This window comes from Varroa destructor, unplaced genomic scaffold, assembly GCF_002443255.2.
Source record: "Varroa destructor unplaced genomic scaffold, Vdes_3.0 BEIS01000001.1, whole genome shotgun sequence".
NCBI lineage: Eukaryota > Metazoa > Arthropoda > Arachnida > Mesostigmata > Varroidae > Varroa > Varroa destructor.
Window position 1 is genome coordinate 33,982,558 of NW_019211454.1, and position 19,751 is coordinate 34,002,308.

The 19,751-nt window shown below is 43.1% G+C and overlaps 1 protein-coding gene and 1 long non-coding RNA gene across 4 annotated transcripts in view; one reads left to right on the forward strand and one right to left on the reverse strand.

The window, feature by feature from the left end:
• LOC147758550 (uncharacterized) overlaps nt 1-13,128 on the reverse strand; it is a 46,659-nt gene extending 33,531 nt beyond the window's left edge. The window contains exons 1-5 of the long non-coding RNA XR_015329191.1: nt 12,656-13,128; nt 4,052-4,267; nt 2,910-3,010; nt 2,582-2,684; nt 1,560-1,975 (exon numbers count right to left, since the gene is read on the reverse strand). This is a non-coding gene — a long non-coding RNA (uncharacterized LOC147758550). The remainder of the gene's footprint in view (nt 1-1,559; nt 1,976-2,581; nt 2,685-2,909; nt 3,011-4,051; nt 4,268-12,655) is intronic.
• Nucleotides 1-19,751, forward strand: part of LOC111248554 (uncharacterized) — a 51,399-nt gene that overhangs the window by 11,691 nt on the left and 19,957 nt on the right. Inside the window, exons 1-2 of one of the 3 annotated variants that reach the window (XM_022801052.2) lie at nt 4,094-4,234; nt 14,673-14,771. The exons of 1 other annotated variant lie outside the window; for it this stretch is intronic. Coding sequence is in view for 1 of the 2 variants with exons in the window: in XM_022801042.2 (XP_022656777.1) it covers nt 4,093-4,234 (142 nt within the window). In the remaining variant the exon portion in view is untranslated. Of the gene's footprint in view, nt 1-4,092; nt 4,235-14,672; nt 14,772-19,751 lie in introns of those variants that run through there. One more of the 3 variants, XM_022801042.2, reaches the window with a different exon arrangement.

Below are 19,751 nucleotides of genomic sequence, written 5' to 3' on the forward strand. Positions count from 1 at the left end.
CGGGGACTGCTGTTGCTGCTCTTGTCACTGCTACGAGGTGTCGCCTTCGCTGTCGTTGACGTCGTTGCGGATATTGCTATTGGCGATTGGAAAGTCAGCGTACTAAAATGGCGGAGGCATAGGAATGACGATTCATGGGTCTCCACGAAAGGCCTTCGCCGGCGATGTTCTTCGATCGGTGGGCGCGACGACGGTAGAAGCTATGACAGTGTCGAAGCGCTACGTATAAAGCGCTAAAAAACAGGACTGTTTATATGGTCCATTCCAACATTCGGATCACGTCCAAAGACTCCTTTAGCAGCTGTCCTTACCGCTAGAGCCATTGTACCAGCAAACCTAGAGAAGTTCAAGTAGACTAGTGCTGTGATAGGACCAAGCGAGTTTGGTAAACGGGCTGGCATACGCGTTCTTGCTGCTTGCTTTAGCTCTGTTTCTGCTTAAAGTGTGCTTTTTACTCGTAAGCTTTTCCGTAAGTTCACAGTGTTCTATTAGCTGAGCTAAAGATTCACAAAAAAAAAGGCGATAAAAACGCTACATTTAACATCATGTATGATAGACTGCTATAAAAGGAATAAGAAAAAAAAAAGCAGTAATTGAGTGTAGAAATACAGCTGGCACACTACTGATTTTCGAAAAACCCAAGCGTTCTAGAACTTGAAACTGATTTCACAACTTTCATTTCTGGAGCATTTCTAGGAGTTAATAATTCAAAAGCTCCTAGAATAGGTAAGCGTACTGCTTTTAGTACTTGAAATATCGTGATACTTTACGAACAAATTTAAGCGTCGGCTCTCTTCACTAATCTACATATTGTTAAAAACCGATATGTACCACCCTACAGCGCTCACATCGGAAAACAGGTTTACTGTTATAAAACTACAAAAAGACTAAAACTGTGTACTAGCAAGTTCACAACTAACATACGCTCCACATTCGTCAGAAATCTCTAAATATACACCGATGGGCGCTGAGCAGGGTCCTGGAATGAACCTGGACAATGAATAATTTTCTATCTGACACAGGCCGTTAAACTTAACTCAGGCGGGTCATGTTCAAAGACCTTGGTTATGACTTCTACACACGCATTTTAGGAACATGCACAGGTTCGCGCATGAGTTTTTCTGAGGGGTTTTCGCACTGGGGCAGCGTCCTGGTTAATCGCTACTTTCTGCATTTTGTCTAATATATATATATATATTAACAGTGTATAAGTAATGTTAGCTGATACAGTGTACCAGTAAGAGAAAACAACCTTAATGTCCCTTATATTAGGAAACAAAGGCTCACTGTTTACAATGGTACGAAGCCCAATTTTGCTCCTGAACTCCCGAAGCGCCACCTGATTAGGGACTCGGTCTTCAAACTGAAACACGGAGATGCATTTCACTGCGCTGAGTCACGTCAGTTCGAGAACCAAACACTCAACATCGTCTCCGTCGTCGTCGCCAAATGACGGCCAATATTCGCAATTGCGCCTCGAGGATGATTTTCACTCCCTCCAAAATCTTCAACTAGATATGTTTAATTTTGCATTATGTGTTTCCCCGTTTTTTACTCACATCCAGATGCCCTGCCTTTTATCCAGACAGTACGAATAGTTCCGCTTCTAGTAACATCAAGATTCGTGGGACGAGTGCGTTTTTCCCGTGCTAGTATTGGCTATCTTTGTCGCTAGCTTAACCTGCACACTACACACACTCTGAATATGTGTAACTTGCACTCTGTCTTCTACTTTTTAAATGGCCGGTAACCTTCGGGCTCTACTGAACTGGACAGACGAAAATAATTTTCGGTGGCACGAGAAATAGTGACGTTTTCGAGACCGTCCATTACAATCTTGTCAGCCGTCCGTAGTCAAACGATAGCCTGTAATAGTGGCACTTCCGAGTCATGATGTGGACTTAAACTTTCGCTGGCAGGCGCCTGTTGCCATCGACTGCGTTACCGGCGTCTGCGTTCGCCCTCTTCTGTTGTCCTAGAAATTGTACAGTCGAGCAAACAAAATAGGCACCGTTACGCTGTGATATTATTATTATCATCAATCTGCTCATTCATCATAATGATCTCGTCATCAACATCGTTTTGTTATTATTAGAACTATAACGGTAGCTAGGCCAATGGGCAAAGCGCACGCTTTGCTTTTTAGTACCATGGAACTACTAGGATAGCTAGCCTAAATGAGGGGGACAAAGTCTTCTCTATATACATCTGCTGCCCTTTCTTCCTTTGCTCGTTGAATAGAAACGGTGGCAACGGTAATGCTGTTGTGCACCTCACGACCTTGACGTTCTTCGCCAACTAGCTTTTGCTATTCACCGGAGACCCTATTTGTCTCATTGTGTCTTATCATTACACCCTTGTAAATGCTTATGTCCAGAAGGTAATTTATTGCTAGCTTGCGACTGAGTCCGTTAGGGTTCTTTTTCGAACGAGTCTCAGCGAAGTAATTCGGCTGAGCTGCACAGGTCGTTCTGAAACCTAAATGCCTATAGCAGTGGGTTTCTGCAATCGGCAGCAAAAGTTCGTAGACGTGTAGCGGCATCTGCTTAATCTCTATTGCTGACAAAAATGTTGTACTTACTCTATGCGTTAGTGTGACACAGCATGGCTCGTAACCTGGGTCGTCTCTGTACTGAACCTTGTGGGCTGACGCCAATACCAACATTTCTATAAATTTGCTGGACCTATTATTTTTAAAATGAAATTCAGTAAACGGTTTCTGTTATCATGAGCACTACAAATATTTCCTAGGCACAAGACCCTGTCTTATAAGCTATATCGGATCACTTGAATATTCGGTTAGGTTGCATGACCCTTTTCAATATACCGCTACTAATATCTTTAGAATTATTTAGGCTCGTGAGTAAAAGGCGGAAGAAGTTTTTGTGCATGAAATATAATGGTCTAACCTGCAAGACTCTGAGCAATGTGCTCATAGCCGGTGCGGGAGACAATCACAAGCAACTCTAACAAGTCACCGATTGACAAATGTCGGTCGATCGTGACTGATCTGAAAAATACGACTACTAGTATTCCGCCGATGCTGTTTAGGAAATATCGAATGATGGCCGCCATATGCATTCAGGTCGTGCTCATAGTAGTACTAACCTAACGATAAACGTCGCCATGTCAAACAGTGGCCTGTTTTTACCAATTTGATACGCTGACGGCTGAATGTTAATATTTTTTTAATATCTGCGGTAAAAGTATAAGCTATGCATTTTATATTTAACTAATTATTAAATGAATTTGTTAAGAAATCTTATATTATTTCAGCAAATATAATTCGTTATAGCGTAGACTATGCTAAACAGCAGGCGTTGTGCAAAATATCTACTAGTTATTAGTTAGAAGACTAGTTCTGAGTGTTCGAGGAAAGTTTACCTACAGAATCGTATAGGTATGACAAATTAAACTTCACGGATTAGATACGCAGTGCGCGTCTGTACAAGAGTTGGACGTTCTTAAAAGATGCCTAGAGAATATCCAGATATACGATGGGTACAAAAAATAGGCGGATCATGAGCGTGGCCATTGGGGGATTTGAAAAAGGTACTGTGTTAAGTTGGACGCATTCGCTCTTCATGTTCTGTAAAAATATTTTACTCATGTTTATAATAATAGTCTTACGATATGAGATCAGCCTTTACATTGTATGATCTAAGCCAAATGTTGCAAACTAACAACGTTGGCTGATTTATAGGTCTAGTTCTATTTTAGACGTTCCGCAAGTAAACTAGAACAACCTACTGGAACGGAAGCAGCTGTCTTCCGAATGTGGTCAATTGGACAATGCCTTTCTATAAACACCGACTTTCAACTTATGCTCAACCAATGGCTTCCTGCCGTTTTAAGACCATCGTAACCAAGAACACCGTCACAATTTAGCGCTGTTCCACATCCCCATTAGCAGATCTACGCACAGATGTATAGAAGCATTTGTATTCTTCGTCAGTTTAAATTAGATGTTCATGCTTTAAGATAAAATGCGAAACCTCTCAACTAAGATGCTGTTCTTTGGATTTGTCTCTTCCTGCCGTCTTTCTTTTACCTTAATCTTCCGTTACCTCATGTCGACCTGATCGTGTTTAGCCCTTGCGGCCACAGCCGCTAGTCTGGCCGATGCCCAGTCCTGTCGTAGTGCGGCGGCCCAACAGTGTCGCGACAGGATCTTTCAGATGATCCAGCAACATAGCCAGGACTTTACAGGAGGCGACGTGAGTGTGCTTTGCTCGTAAGTAGCGATTTTCTTTTTCTTTTTCTTTTGCTGCAAATTACAGTAGAAATTTAACTTCACGAATAGTAAATGAGTATTGTATGCATATGATGGTTTGAATGTAGAAAGGTTTAGGACTAGGCATGAATGAGACTCGGCAAAAGCTTGGCCTATATAATTTAGAAGGTTGTTAAGTGTATCAATGACAATCAGAAGTAAGCACATAGTTCGAAACCGGAAAACATCGACTTGGTTTTCATTTCAGGAAAGCATTTTATATCGACTCCATATTTACGGAAAAATACACATAATTTTTTAAGAATATACGTTTTCTTTTGCTAGCTTGAGTGAATATTGGACTTTTAATTCATAGAGATGTGTTTGATGTTGAAAGCTGCCAACTCTTCGTTCATTTAATCACGCGAGCTCAGCCTATACGTGCTAACATCAGAGAGGATAATATACGTATTAGATACAGGAGTTAAATGTACACAGCAGGCCGTATCGTTTCCTATATGTACAGCGACGGGATGTTTATTTTCACTATGCGAACTTCTTCAGGTGTATTTGAGAGCGTGGAACTGAGAATTTTCAATAGGATGAACCTTGAATTATTGTCAACATTACTTAATGTACTATTTTTTCCGATTGTGCTCGAGGGCATTGATTCCAACTAAATTTTGCAATTCATGCTAGTTTTATGGATGTCCACACACTCCGGAGGGTAATTTTCCACAAATGGTGGCAACGGCAGAAGCACATTAGTAATAATGTAGTACAACTATAGCTGCTACTTTTACCAGAATTATGTCCTATTCACTTTCCTTTTGGTTTTCCCCTATAGGAAGGGAGGAGAACAGAGAGAGAATACAGCTTCCCAATCTGGTGGCCGGAGCAGGTGTACGAAGGCACCAGACTCTCTACTTGTCAATTTGGCTAAGCAGCTTTTTCCGTTGTCCGCTACCATTGCTACTGCCTACGGTTTCTGTTCCAGCTTTATGGCCATAACCCCAGAGCACACAGTAGCAACATTTTTCCATAACTGTCCATCTCCCACATTTGGTCATCTGTCTGGTCCTTTCCATTCGCCGTCAGCAGTCTTCGAGTTGTAGTAGCAGCGACCTCCGGCTCACTTGAGCTGTGCAACATTCCCATTCCCAACTTCCCTCCATTTCTTTCCCGTCCCCCTCCCGCACCCCTATCCTTGCGCGGCGTTCGCGTTCGTTCCGGACGTACTTCGTCTTTAGTCGTTATCGTCGTCCGTAATCCTAAGTATATTCGCTTATAAGCCTGAATAATGGGCCTACCATCAGTAAAGGGCGAACACCTCGCACACAGTCATACATCGGCTGCTGTTGCCGCTGCCATTACTATTGAGCATGTTATTCTACACACTTGTACGGGCAAGATCCAATTTTTTCGCTAGAGATGAATTCGTCGAACCGTCTATGGACATCCTCTAAACCATAGATATATGTAATGTGAATAGCAGATATACTTGTTGCTTGCCTTCTTGAGGAGCTGATCGCTGCAAAGGTAATCGGAAATTAAATTTTATGCAAACATGTTATCACTGCGTACCCGTGCGAACCATAAACCTTACAATAATCTTCTACTGGATACAAAATACTATGAGGAAAAAGACCTCCATCTATAGCATACATCTATGTACACGACTTCGATGCTTGTTCAGCGCCTTATTGTTGTTCCATACAATGGTCCGTTAAAAGACTACAATTGCAATACAAACTTTCGTGACTCGTAAATCCATGGTAATAAAGACGGTAGGCATTTAGTACTAATTGCCGTCGGTATTTTAAATTAATGATAAGATCAGCCTCGTCAGAGGATTTATGTCATGACACCGTATTTTGTTCCTATGTACTATCAAAGTACAATAAAGGCAACACGACGTCCTCAATCATTTGGAAGCTGAGGCACAGAGCGAGGAGGGTTACGAAATAACAAATAAAGGAACGTTCAAGAATCGAATAACTAAGAAAATAGTGAGCAGTATTTGGTCTACTCAGACTTTAGCTTTTGCCGCTCTGCCATAGACGTACTATTCGAGCAGCAGAAAAGTCGAATCGTTTTGGCCTCTATACCGCTACGGCGCATCCAGTGTTCATGCTCGCTCCCCCTTCGCCCTCTGCAGCAAGAGGACGCCTTTTTAAATATCTCGAATGTATGTAAGATTTTCTTCGCACAAACAGATCAGGAGAAGCTAGACGGGAATCGTTCTGGATTTATTTTTTCTTTCATATCTAGCTGGTCTTCGCCCCTTTGTTCCCATCCCCTTCTATATCACCGAAAGTGGCGCAGGGGGCACGGACGACGTGTCGTTCGTTTTAGCGCCCGACGTCACCTTCGGCATACAACTGGTCAACATACCCAAGTACCTTCGTGTATAAATAGCTGGGGCACATTCCTCAGCACACCAAAGAGCCTTTCCAAAGGTTAGATAGTGAATCGGCTGTACCAGAGACGTTTCTCTGTTCCTTGCTCCCACTATATATCTAACCTACCTATACTGATCCGGGGTATTGCGTTCTCGGCTTTGATTCTATCAACTAACCCTCAGTCGGCTTTTTCGTCGGTGTACAGCCTTTTATACGTAGCTGTTCGCTCTCCACCGTTCTCACTAGCTCTACGCTATCATCTACACTGACTTTTGCTAGCTCCGCATTTCCCATACCCATCTGTGCTGTTCAGCGGGCCGCCACAGACCTACAATACAACTACTTTGTGCCGCCTACATCTACCGTGCCGCCGTCGACAATACTTCTTCAATACCCTTTTTCCTTTACCGTTGAGCCGTCCATCGTTCGAGTCCCGTAGCTCTTATAGTTCTGGTCGTTTTGCCGATACTACGGTTCCTGTCGATTCACTATGGCATGATAGCGGTGTCGGCAGATGCTTTCTCTGTTCGCTGTTGCTGCAGTAGTGGCCGCACGAGGACAAGCCGGAACACCTGAAGTCAGTGCTCACTCAACTCGGTAGATCACAACTTCTCAGAGCGCCTTTGCATGTTTCACAAGAGTGAATAGTTGTGCCTTTTCCGTCAATGCAGCTTTTGTCGGCCTTGGCCAAGGTCAACAGCAGCCACCAATGACGCTGACGCCCGCTGCTACTATTGTTGCTACGGCCTTTACCGTAATAATAGCAGAGCTGTCTCTTACTTGCTGCCTTTCTTAGTTCCTCGTTGTTTATAATTCCTGTGTTTTCTGCTTCCTGTTGTTCGCAGTTTTCATTCTGCTGGCCTACATTACAACAATTATCGCCACCCACTTTTCAGTTACCCTATATTGTATCATATGTACGAAGGCTGCTGGCTAGTGAGGTCGCGGCAATGCTGAGGGACCTTCCTGGGCGCCAAGTTTACGCTGGCTAGCCGTTGATATATTCATTGAACGCTACTGTACGAACGAGTGCCGGCGAGCTACAGCGATAACGGGTTGGTAACAGTTGCAGCGGCACGTTCACTACTTTCCAAGGCCGTGCATGGGAAGTGTACACGTCTACGCCGACGAGGCCGTCAAAATTTAATATAGGAAGGATTCTTGGTTTGATTAGCCAGAGGCAACTGGAGACTGGTGGGAAAAAGGGCAAAGTGAATATTGCTCGAGGAGCGATATCTAACCGAAAAGTAGGGACACAGCAGGTGGAGACGACAAGGAGTGCGAGTGTTAAGAGGCCACTGGAAATTGTAAGGTCGGTGGAGATAATTCGAAGAGAACCGTGGAGAGGAACATGGTTATTTTGGAAGGCATATCTTGTGTGGACCTGCCAACAGAGCACGACGAAGTCTGAAATGTGGGTCAAGTACTGACCGGTAAGGAGTGCAGTTGCGGGCCATAGCAACTAGAAGTTGCCGGGGCGACAATCACTGCAGCAATGCCGTTGGTCACGACCTCGATGACTACAATGATCGTGAAAGACTTTTCCGAAGGGCCACATTGTCGGACAAGTCGATCACGTTGCCACGGGAACCTAACAAATACTAAAAAAAATCTACCTTGTCTTATTGTTGCGATTACGTCGACTGACCGTGGGCCTGCCAGGAAGTCGTGCACATCGAAAAATTTCAAATGGACTGATAAATAAGCTACCTCTTGTCATGCAATCGAGCTGCGGGCTCTACTAAGTATTCAGCTAGGAACGTCAAGCACTAGTAGATTCCTAACCTTTATAGCTCGACCGTGAGTCAAACGAAGGTTGTGAATCGAATCCCCTATTAAAGATGGAAATGTTTTTTAGCCTGAAGAATCGGGTCTGACAGATTAATTGAGACATTTAGGTAGAGAATGTATTAATTAGAATATGAAGACATATCTTTACAGCATTTTTCACGTTTCTATCATACAGTCAGTTGCCTAATAAAATTGTTGTTATCTACTAAAATCCACACAATCGAGAAACACCAACACAATTCGATTGATGCCAGATCGAGTTATACTGACTGAAAAAAAAAAAATTCAGATACTATGTTCTAGTACATGATGGCCGGATATTTCTTTGTTATAATACTGTATTTCGTTGGTGCAATGAAAAAATATAGCGAACGACAGTCTCGATTCGTTCACAGCTTTGAAAACTTGTGCTAAACTTAAATTATAGAAAATAAATTAAATCTATCACGCGTTCAAAACAGTCGATTATTAGCTGATATCATCTACGTTAACACTGAGAAAAACCTGAATTTGAAAAATGGCAACACGCTGGACTATGCATCGTGCGGTGTTCCATATGACGTTAGATGAAGAGAACAATCTAATTGATGATTGCCCGGTCCTATTCTACCGGGGCGTGCCCTTAACCGCTTAGATGATGCGGAGGCATGTGTGCTAGATGCAGCAGAAGCAAGCTGTGGTATCATTCATCATACATTGTTGTTCTGGTCTGGACGCCGCCCCACGCCATTTCTGACAGGGTTATCCGATATGCAAAGTTCGATTTTGTGTACCTTCCTGTTCGGCCTACGCCGTCTAATCGCGCTTTTGTTCTAGCGTCATTAACATTACGACTCGGAGACAGGACAAGGAACCACATGCCAATTTGAGCTTGAGTTTAAACTGAGCCTTCGATGCAATCAGAGAATAACTACTTAGTCCTATATTTATGACCTCCATTTATTATGAATGAATATTTGAACTATGCTTAATATGCATTTTTTTGGCTCGCAGAAAGCTGTTCCAGGCGTTTAGCAAACGACCAGACGGCTGACCGTATGGAAATGACCCTCTAACCTAAAGGCAGTTCTTGGAATGACATACATTTTGCGGTGCTCATGGCTATAGATACACCCCACAAGGCTGCTGAACTTGCTTTCACGGTTGAGGTCACAATGCGAAACGTATTCGATGTATCCGCGGCTCCTGGTTTTCCAAAACGATTAACTAGATTTTGTACAGCGCTCAAAAATGATTCGACCGTGTTTTTTCGGCGTTCCACAGGGTCGAACAGGAACTTAAAGCGATGTACGTCCTTCGTGATACACCGAATATGTAGCGGGTTAAGCAGATTGTTCAGACTCTCAGTTGGGTGATGTTGTCTGAAGTAAAACGACGCTCACATTCGGTTTATTAAGTTCAATCATGTACATACAATAGTAAATTACGTTTGCATGACAGCGTCTCACGGACGCGAAGTCGTTTATCTAATTCCGTCCAGCGAGCGACATAATATGAATAATTTGCATATATTCAAATAGACGACTGCGTAGTTTCCTCGGCTTAACGATCTGAGAGTGAACACCAACTAGTATACTAACAACAATACTACATTAACGATAAACATGTATCCGTGATGCTGACTGATGCAAAATACAACTGTCCATACTTTTAACGTTATCTTCTTTCTTCCCAATAAGCGTTTCACATTTGCGTATCTATTAAAAACTTCCAACGCTGCTTCCTGCAGCAGCGGTAGGCCAGGCACCTGCTCCGCGCCACTTCTCCAGTCTTTTTTTGTTGTTCACTGGACGAAAAGTAAAAAACCTGGACAGGTTGAGTCGTGATGTTTTACTACGATTTGTGCAGACCGTTGGACGTGGCTGGCCTCGCGTTTCTCGTTTCCTCGTTCGTCTTTCGTCGCTTCACTCGGACGCAGTTTAGGAAGCCTTCAATGTTTCGGAAGAATATCCAGCTCGTAGCGTCCCACCTCATCATTCGCCAGCAATGATTCGTCCATAGCTCAGGTAGTATTTCCGTAGTCTCGATTCCGCCGCGGCCGTGCACGACAGGTTTTACACGCATTTTCAGCTCGCCCTAGTGAAGCTTGAGGTCCCGAGGCTCTTTCGAGCGTCTGCGCCGCCGCTGCAAGGCTCGAAGTGGTTGCGGGCAACTTCAGCACAAAGTTGTTCAGGGAAAAGGGTTATGGATAAAATGAGTTTAGCAAGCAGGAGAAAACACGCGAAGAAGACAGAGAGCAGGAAACGGATAGTAACAGAGGTCAAAAGTGGAATGAAAGACTAAACAAAAAATAGAAAAAATTTTAAAAAAAAGAAGGAGTGCACGCATGTAGTGGTGGTGGAAAGAGTCACTTTATTTTACGTGGAAGAGGAAAACAGCGGTAGAAGGTTTGCGAGGTCATTTTTGGTCAGGGCTTTAGTTTCTTTGTTTCGACGATTCCCGTTGAAATTCCCCCAGCGCCAGGTCGCCGACCGAACGAGATCCGACGGATGTACCGCGGGAAGGGAAGACCCTCTACTTGTGGCGTTCGTGGCGTGGAGCTTGCAGGAATTTCGAGTTGCTCTGACTGCCTTTTCACGTTTACGACCGGTCGCATAGCCATGGCCTGCATTTCCGTTAAAAAAAAACCGTTTCGAACGATGCAAAAACAGCGGCGTTGCCAACGGCAGCAGTTGCTGAGGCTGCTAGACGGCTTTGGTATGGTAAAAAGATAGCGCCCGCATCATCGGTAGTGGTTGCCTCAGTAGCTTTACAGTGGCCCGTGATGTCATATTGTAGTGCTATTGCAGCTGTCGGTGAAAACAACGCACATCCCTTTGCTACGCCAACGTAAAGTACTTAGTTTCCGACTTTGAGCACAAAAGGTCGGAGCTGGGTATCAGCGTGACTTCAGTAGATAGACAAACGCACCAAAAGCAGCGAGGCTTAGTTGTTTGTGCTTGATCCGAAATCTTAGAATCCGAGCTCGGATTTTAAGATTAGGCCGTGTAGATCATCTGAGCTACGACGTGTTTAGTTGAAGACACGCCTAGCATTCTCGATGGGGCTGTTTTCTGGAAAATATCCAGCAGTTTTTCGTACATATTCACTATTCGATTGGGTTTTCTGTACTTCGATTCAAGTTAGTCACTTTTTATTAGTAAAATTCGTAGAACTCGTAAAGTTCATCTGGAGTTTTTTTTCTCAGGTACGCACGTGCAATGCGATGACACTAGAAGCGATTCACATGATGAACAGTATCTGAGTTTTAAAAAACCTGCAGGGAAATATAAATCGAGGTTGTCAAACGATGCATAATTACTTTAATTGTTAAGGGCAATGGCTAAACCTATAGGGGTACCATATTGTATATATAGCCGATTAGTCGTCTTTCGAGCTCCGTTGATACGAGAAATCACGCAATTCAGTGCGTTACATATGATTTGTTCAATGATCAATTGGATCTGGAGAGAGAATTTGATGAGCCGGCAGACAAAATTTACGGTTGTAGTTTATGTGGAGACCTGTTAGTACCGATTACAGACATGACGAGAGTGCTCGGATACAGAAGAGATACAATTAGAAATTTTCGGTAAGTTGAATAGGCCCGCTAAACACTGATTAATGGCTCCTTCAACACACCGCACCGTAATATTATTCTATGTACTAAGCTGATAAAATAGTATTATATCAGTTATAACAGTGTCATTCGAGTGTCCCAGTTGCAAACGTATGGCACGGCTATTTTATTGCAATATGCCTACTTCAATATTTCCCGCAGCAACCGTTAGATGCCGGAATTCTGTCAATTCGTGTTGGAACTGCTGAGAGCAGGACGGATCAACTAGTAAATATAGTAAATATGAACGAATGCCACTTGAACCGTTCTCAAGTGACAACCCAACGAGACAGATCTGTGTGTCGATTTCCTTTTACGAGCTTCTACCGGTTGTTGACTAGTAACAGAGCTTGAGTTGATCCTCACTATTGACCAGGTATATAGTTTCCTACTTTAAAATCTTCTATCACATTGTAGCTGATGATGAGGACGTGTATTCACATGTGCATCCTTCGATGCATCCGTGTGTGCCTATGGAACACACAAGCAGATTTGAAATTGAAAAACATTTTGATAACGACCAGCCTCCAGAGACGAATAATATTTGTCCGGGCAGCCGTCAGCATCAGCCACATTTCTAGCGACCGCCTGTCGATAGTCAGTTGTTACCGATTTCGATAAGTTACTCTCATATACATTATATGCACATACCTGGTCCTCATCGAAAGAACGCCATTCACCGAGTGCAGCTAGCGGAAACAAGGGATGGTGCTATGTCCTATCTACGCCAACGACAATTCTGAGCCGATTAGCATTGCGCCGACACAACTGCACGGTGCCAGCCACTGGCCATGGAAGTTCATTATTGTCGGCGGTAACTTGGCCATTATAGATGCTTCGCCCGTCCCATACGCGCCTGCGAGCCTTCCCAACGTTCGGGCGCTTCTGGTCACGAGAGGAAACTACCAAGGTTGCAGTTATTTGTTAACTCTTCCCTGTTCACAGTGGGTCATTAGCTACCTTTTTTAATTGAAACTATTGCCCATCGCTGACATGTGACGTGGTAGCGGCAGTAATACGGTTCTGACCGATCATCTACTTGTCTCATTCAACATACTGGTCCAAATAACTTAACAATAACTTGACACTGTTCGTTGGAAAGTTGAGCACACGCTGCGTGCTGTTCATCAGCTAGGCGACGAAGCGGTATGGCTCGATGTCGATATTGATCCGAGTAAACATAGCGCCTGGACATGGAGGGTGGCTATATGGTCGGTCAAGCGAACGTAGCGACCTTTACTAGTACCACTTATCTTTATTCCAGATAGCGCCGGCCAATATGTTCACAGCATATTTATTATAGTTGCAAATGAGTAGCAAAACGGATAAGAATCGGACTGGCAGACGGTATGTGGCCCTTTAGGGGCTTCTTCCGCCACTGCTGCTACTACAAATTTTTCACAGTTGTGTCATTACAGACCATTGGTAAAGTTAGGTGTGTGTATATATATATATGTATATATAGACAGAGAGAGAGAGAGAGAGAGAGAGAGAGAGAGTATCGGTTACATAGAGACGAACTGATTTCTGCTCGGATTGACATCAGCTAGCGACTTCTATGCTTTTCTGCATGAAAAATCGAACTCATTCGCTTCATTCACTGAGAGCTTGTTATGTAGTTTGATGAATGCTGTGGCACTTTCTACTGTAGCTGCGATAGTGTTATGTAGTAGCAACGAGTCCTCCATGCAAATGCTCGTAGTATCCAATAATAACAGAGTCGATGAAGATGCTGAAAAATTGAGCTTTCCGATATGTTTACTCTTTCGTTTGTTGTATAGTAATAACGACAGTAGTAATATTTCTCACACTTGTATGCAGCCAGCAAATAGCGTAACATTACAGTCGGATATATACGGTCGTTGCAGAAGGAGACAATATTTATTTGTCGGAAAGTAGACATCGCTGAGTGACGAGTATTACCGTGTTCGTGGGGCTTTTACTGCTGCTATTGTCTATAGTGTAGGAAAGCGTAGTTATTTCGTTTTCACGCCGAACGAAGGCTGACAAACAGTTACTAGCAGGCATCTGGGCGTCATCCCTGGGTCGCTTCTGACGGCTTTAGATAACTGCTGCTAGCTGCTTTCTGCTTAAGACAGACAGATTGCCGCCGATGACAAACAGGCATCGGAATACCAGAACGATGCCTCGCAGATATCCTAAATTATTGCCTTTACTCCCACGAGGCCACTCGTCCTCGAAAATTGCCACTAGCAACAATAGCAGCAGCGAAGCGCGCAGCAACAAGCATAAAACGAATATTCAACGTATTGGCTACTTCAGTAAGTTCACGCGTGGGAGAGCTGGCACATAACCGCAGCTACTTCAGACGGCAATCGTCTCCGCGTGTTAGTCCTTAGGCGGGCCTTAGGTAAGATGTCAGTGCCGACAGTCTGTAATCCCAGAAACGAATAGATATCTCCATATATACCTGCATCAGGTTATCATTCATGCGCATCATACACGGCAATCAGAAATTGTTGTCGAAATATCGATAACATTTTGATCAACGATATTCTTATTGGAAGCCCGATTGATAGTTGTTCGTTGAATCCTACAAAATACAGTATGAGACTAAATTATCGTTGTACTATTCTCGAGTTATATGCTGAATCACGGGTCAAACCTAGGCGCGTAGTAACAAGTCTATGTTTCGCGGCATTTTAAGGAGCGGTGAATAAGGTACAAGCGGAAAATTAACCAATCTTCCGGACACACATCACAGCCGAAACCTGCAGTTGACTTTTCTGCCACCTTCTTCGTCGAGGTGACTCACGGAGTAATTATTTTGTTATTTGATTTATGTGATTAAGGACGAAGAAAAGTATTCGTGTCAGATTCAACTTTCTTATCATATTAGTCTATATATACGTATCCGGGAAGAGGATCGTTGGTTGGGGACTTGGAGGGCAACTGCAAGGCGCACAGAAGAAGGAGCTTGTAGAAATTGGCAATTAACCAAAGGGTCTATCGCAAGGGAGTAACAAAAAAGTAAACGTTTCGTAAGCTCTATCACAGTACTGCACGTAACTCATAAAATATGCAATCAACTGTGTGTTTCTGAATGTTTTAGAGAATCTATAATGGACAATGGTTCCGCTACAGTTTCCAAGAGATTCTATGCAACTCTGCGATGAACTCCTTCACTTTCCTTTTGTTATTCCTAGATATCATTGAGCAAAAACGGTTTTCACATAGAAAGTCTACAAGTGTCATTGTGGAAATAGGTGTGGCGTCACATTGGGAATTTTTTGATTACGTAGACCAAACACGTGTACGCTATGCGAGGCCCAATGGCGGCTGATGGCAACGGTGATATACCTATATCAAACGTTGCCACTCTCGGCAATCATATTACATCACGCGTGGCTTTCTGTCATTGCCTCAACGTCCGTGATAGAAATGTCCATTATAGTTCTAAGACTACCTCAAATCGCCTGTACTCCGCAAGTTACACCGGTCATAGTCACCGCCGGCGGTATAGTCGCTAGCCGCGTTACCCGTTTCTCAACCTAGGAAATAATCTCTGGCAGATAGATTACGCTTCACAGTCCGAACGTAAGAGGAAAAGTTTTGGAGGCCAGAAGGTATATAGTTATTTACCGGCCATACAGTGAGGTGCGCACGAGGATCGTATTTTTGATGGACGAAGTTCCTGGGTGACGCTTTCACTGCATCCAGACTATGCTATCCAAACTAATACAAATACGAGAAAAATTGTCTTCTCTTTAACGTCATAAATACTGAATAATTATTAATACATGCCGAAAATCTAAATCGGGAGGGTGCATACTGTGAAGATTAAATCATCAAATAGCTTCGTAATGACTGCTGACCGAACACCGCTTTGTTTGACACTCAAAACTCAAGGGCCATATTAAAGGTAGTCAGAGGTGCATATGTATACTGTTAATGTATTGTTGTGTTTGTATATGTGTTTATCGTTAGATAGACTTTTTTCTTTGCTGCTCATAAATAAGATTATTGTCTTGACAAATAACATTACGTAGGATGCAGAGTTACGACATGGCCTAAAGGTGGCATGATGATTCATAATGATCTTTTTTCAGTCAGTCGCCGTTGAGTCCCGACTTGATATCGCCCTACTGCTCATTACCCGCGAAACCCTTCCACCAGGCCAATCTCACAGGGACCTAAACCACTGTTCAATATTCTAACATATTTTAATGTCTGTTCCTTATCGTTGCATAACTGATCCATATGGTCCCGACTTCTGTTATATGTTTCAGTTCTACGTTCAACAAACAGAGCTGGCACAACTAAGGTGGAATACACCGATACATCGTTAATGCCAAATATTCTATCTAATGAAATTGTGTTTGTCATTTTTCTTTATCAGTTTTGTACTCTTGCATACGTTATTATTCATTTTTTAAATACACTAATAATTACTTATACAGTTCCCTTGATACTGCTTGAAATTTGTTTTTAATATCGTTGTTAAAGTCATGGGCGGCAATTCTGTGAGGGCTCTGCCAAAATATCGAGTTTTCCTCTTTTTATCACTTTTTTTAGATTAGTTATTATTATATGTCTCAGTGAAGGAGCTTCGCTACCGTTACCTATATAAATCTCCATACAGTTATATAAATAAAAAGCTAATTCCCTGCGTTTTTTTGATTCTAACATATAACGAACGCGGGACATATGTTAGGACAGAAGAGGAGGGTAAAGTATTTTCTAATATTCAGTGTCTCCAGAGAGACATAATAGGTAACGGTTAATTATTAGGTAGCCGATTAGATGACTGTAAGCATTATATCCACTATACACTGCGCCGAAAAAACCATGATCGACTCGAAACAGTCGGCTGCGTACAGATGCGTACCACACAAGGGCCAATTCCTTTTACTATTTTTCGTGGTGCGTCGATATGGTGAACCCTTGTGGATGTATCAAAAGCTCTATTATCACAGACGTCGGTAGGAAAGCAGCATGGCGAGGTTAGCAGCATCGCAGTTCTCAAGCGACCGATCCAGCGTAACTCAGATCAAGGAACTTCGCACATGCGCTTGTGTTTGGGCCACCTAATCTTACAAGTTCCTTAAAAAAGTTGAGTTCACTTTTGCGGATTGTCGGTGCGGGAGGTTTACTCGAAAGCTCAACTTCGACGTAACGATCGCATAGGTATTGATTCTCCTCGCTATTATACCAACCAATTACGCTATTATACTGACTAGTTGCAGGTCTTTGCGCGTACGACATCAGCTATATATTCACCATTGGCCGTAGCGCTTTATGAGACTATCCATTGATATTATTAAACAGGATCCATCAGACCGTATTGTGATTCCTGTTTCGTGCCTAGGATTATGTCGTGCGTGCCGCTGGCGCCTGGGAAAATTACCAGATTGGGATTCTCTGAAAACGGAACCTGTTTATTACAGCAAGCAAAGAACTGAGGAGAATTGCATCGTCCGCATAAACCTAGCAGTTAAGGTAGCTTACAAAAACTGCCGAGATGCTATTTTTTTCGCAAATGCGTTTTGTTAGAGGATTTACGGAAAGGAACGATGAGATTTCAGGAAGTGCTTGGCGTACCTTAGATAGCAACCCTAATGTTAGTTAGGATTTCATGGAAGCGATAGGCGAGACTAAATCCTGCTTTCCTGAATGGGCGATCTGTATCCCTAGCCACAGCAGGCCCAAGATTAGATAGTCCACAATTAGACAGAATCAGTTCGTGAATATCGATGAGAATCTTGCCAACGTTGCGATAATGGTGGACGCAACGGAAGCTGTGTAGACACAACAAACCGTTGCGTAAGGTTGCTATATCCTAACCCTGATCTGAGCTACGCCACCCTGTGGTGATACTCGCTGATATCTAGCGTATCTATGAACGACCATCTGTCTATCTAGCTTTCTACATAGCAAGCGTTGCGTATAGACTAGACCGGATTCAGCGACTGGGCCCCAACGTGCACCTGCGCACAGGCCTGTTTGGCTGTTAGGTCTCTAGCAGGGTTCGATCAGTGGCAGGCCTATGGGGCAGGCGAAACGTTCGAATCTGTTACATCGAAATGCTATGCTACAACACGATCGTTCTGTCCTAATCATCTTAATTTAGCTGAGCTACTGTCTATATCGACACGTAAACACATACATTCACAAGCCAATAGAATCTCGGTTGTTCGCTCACTGGCTTTTATCGCCGAATTTGCGTTTTAGACTGCATTTTTAGTTGCGTTGTATTATTAATCATATGACGTGAGAAAAAAACAGTCACAGACGTTACACGTATAGTCAGCATCGATATGTAAAAACAACATGTATCAGCCTGCGTCAAACTGCGGACGTACATTTTTGATAATCAATCAGCTTTACTTCATTAACACACTTATTGTATAGCGTTTTTAATGACACATAAGTCTAAAGATATTTCGAGAGAGAGTTGACTAAAAAAAATTCAGAAAATAGAGCGAGCCTGGTCGTCCTGAGGTAGACTAGCTAGTCAAATTATATCTATGCATTGTGATATTTTTAATCAAAGTAATAGGAAAGATCATCCCGACCAGGAGTCAAGAGACGACATCCTGTAACATTTATCGGGCCTCGGTGATGATATCACACGCCTCCTTTGTATACGTTTATTATAAATTCGCTTTGAGACATCTTTAAAAAATTATTTATTATTATGGGTAATTATTAGAACGATTGTATGGTTAACTATGCTCGATCCTTCTTAATTTCACTTTCATGAAACCGCATGTAAATGCTTGTGGTTCTTCATTGCTTCCGAGAATCCAATGCTTGGGGCATATAACTAATGTTCCAGCAGCAAATATAGCTTGCGGCCATTTAGTGTCGAACGCCGTTACAAGTACTACTATATGCCTATTATATATGTACATCTTCAATATACCCAGTAATGAACGTAGACATACTCATATACTTATCTATGTATATAATCATCAATTTACGTCGTTCTATGGTAATGCATACGTAGGAAGGAAGGAAAGGAAGGAAATTCTCTCGGGACAATTTGATGGCGACTGCTGCGACGGCGACTGCTGCGACGGCGACGCCACATCGCCTAAGGCGATATGACTGGGGCAAAACGGCGTAAAGGTAGCGAGGGCCTGCTAGTAAGACCTGGTGCTTTATTGCTGCTATAAGCAGTTCTTCGTACTTGTATACTTTCTAACGCACTCTGCCTTCAAATCTTCTCAGACCTTCCTCGCAACTGAACTACTTACTACCAGATTTAGTTACGAGGTTGTAATGGGCTGCCGTTGCTGCGGTTACTACCCATTGCCTCTTTCCTGCTCGAGCTGAAGCTGAAAGTCACTCGAGATTGGGAAACATTAAGGGACTCTTAAGTTCCCGGCAGTTGGCGGATCATGGCTGACACCCTTCTCGGGCCAACGGAAGTCGCAGAAACAGAGTCTAGCATGGGAGCAGAGCACGGGACTGCTGAAAAGTTAGATATTGCCCGATGGAGTGAGAGGTTGTGGGTGTTTTAGTGGGAAAAAGTATCGCTAGCGACCGGTAAGTTGCGCACATAAAATGTTTCGTAGCCCGTACCACAATTGAAATTCACTCGTTTTTTCTTTCTTCTAAATTTTGTGTACATACGAGAAAAGCTGCTGAGCTTTGATACGCGCCAGTTGCGAGTTCGACAAACAGTTTGACGTTTTCAATCGATTCCCAAGACGCAGATACGTCTTGTAGTATATCACTTTAATTGGAAGGCACACCTAAATCAGGCTTAGGCTTTCCTATT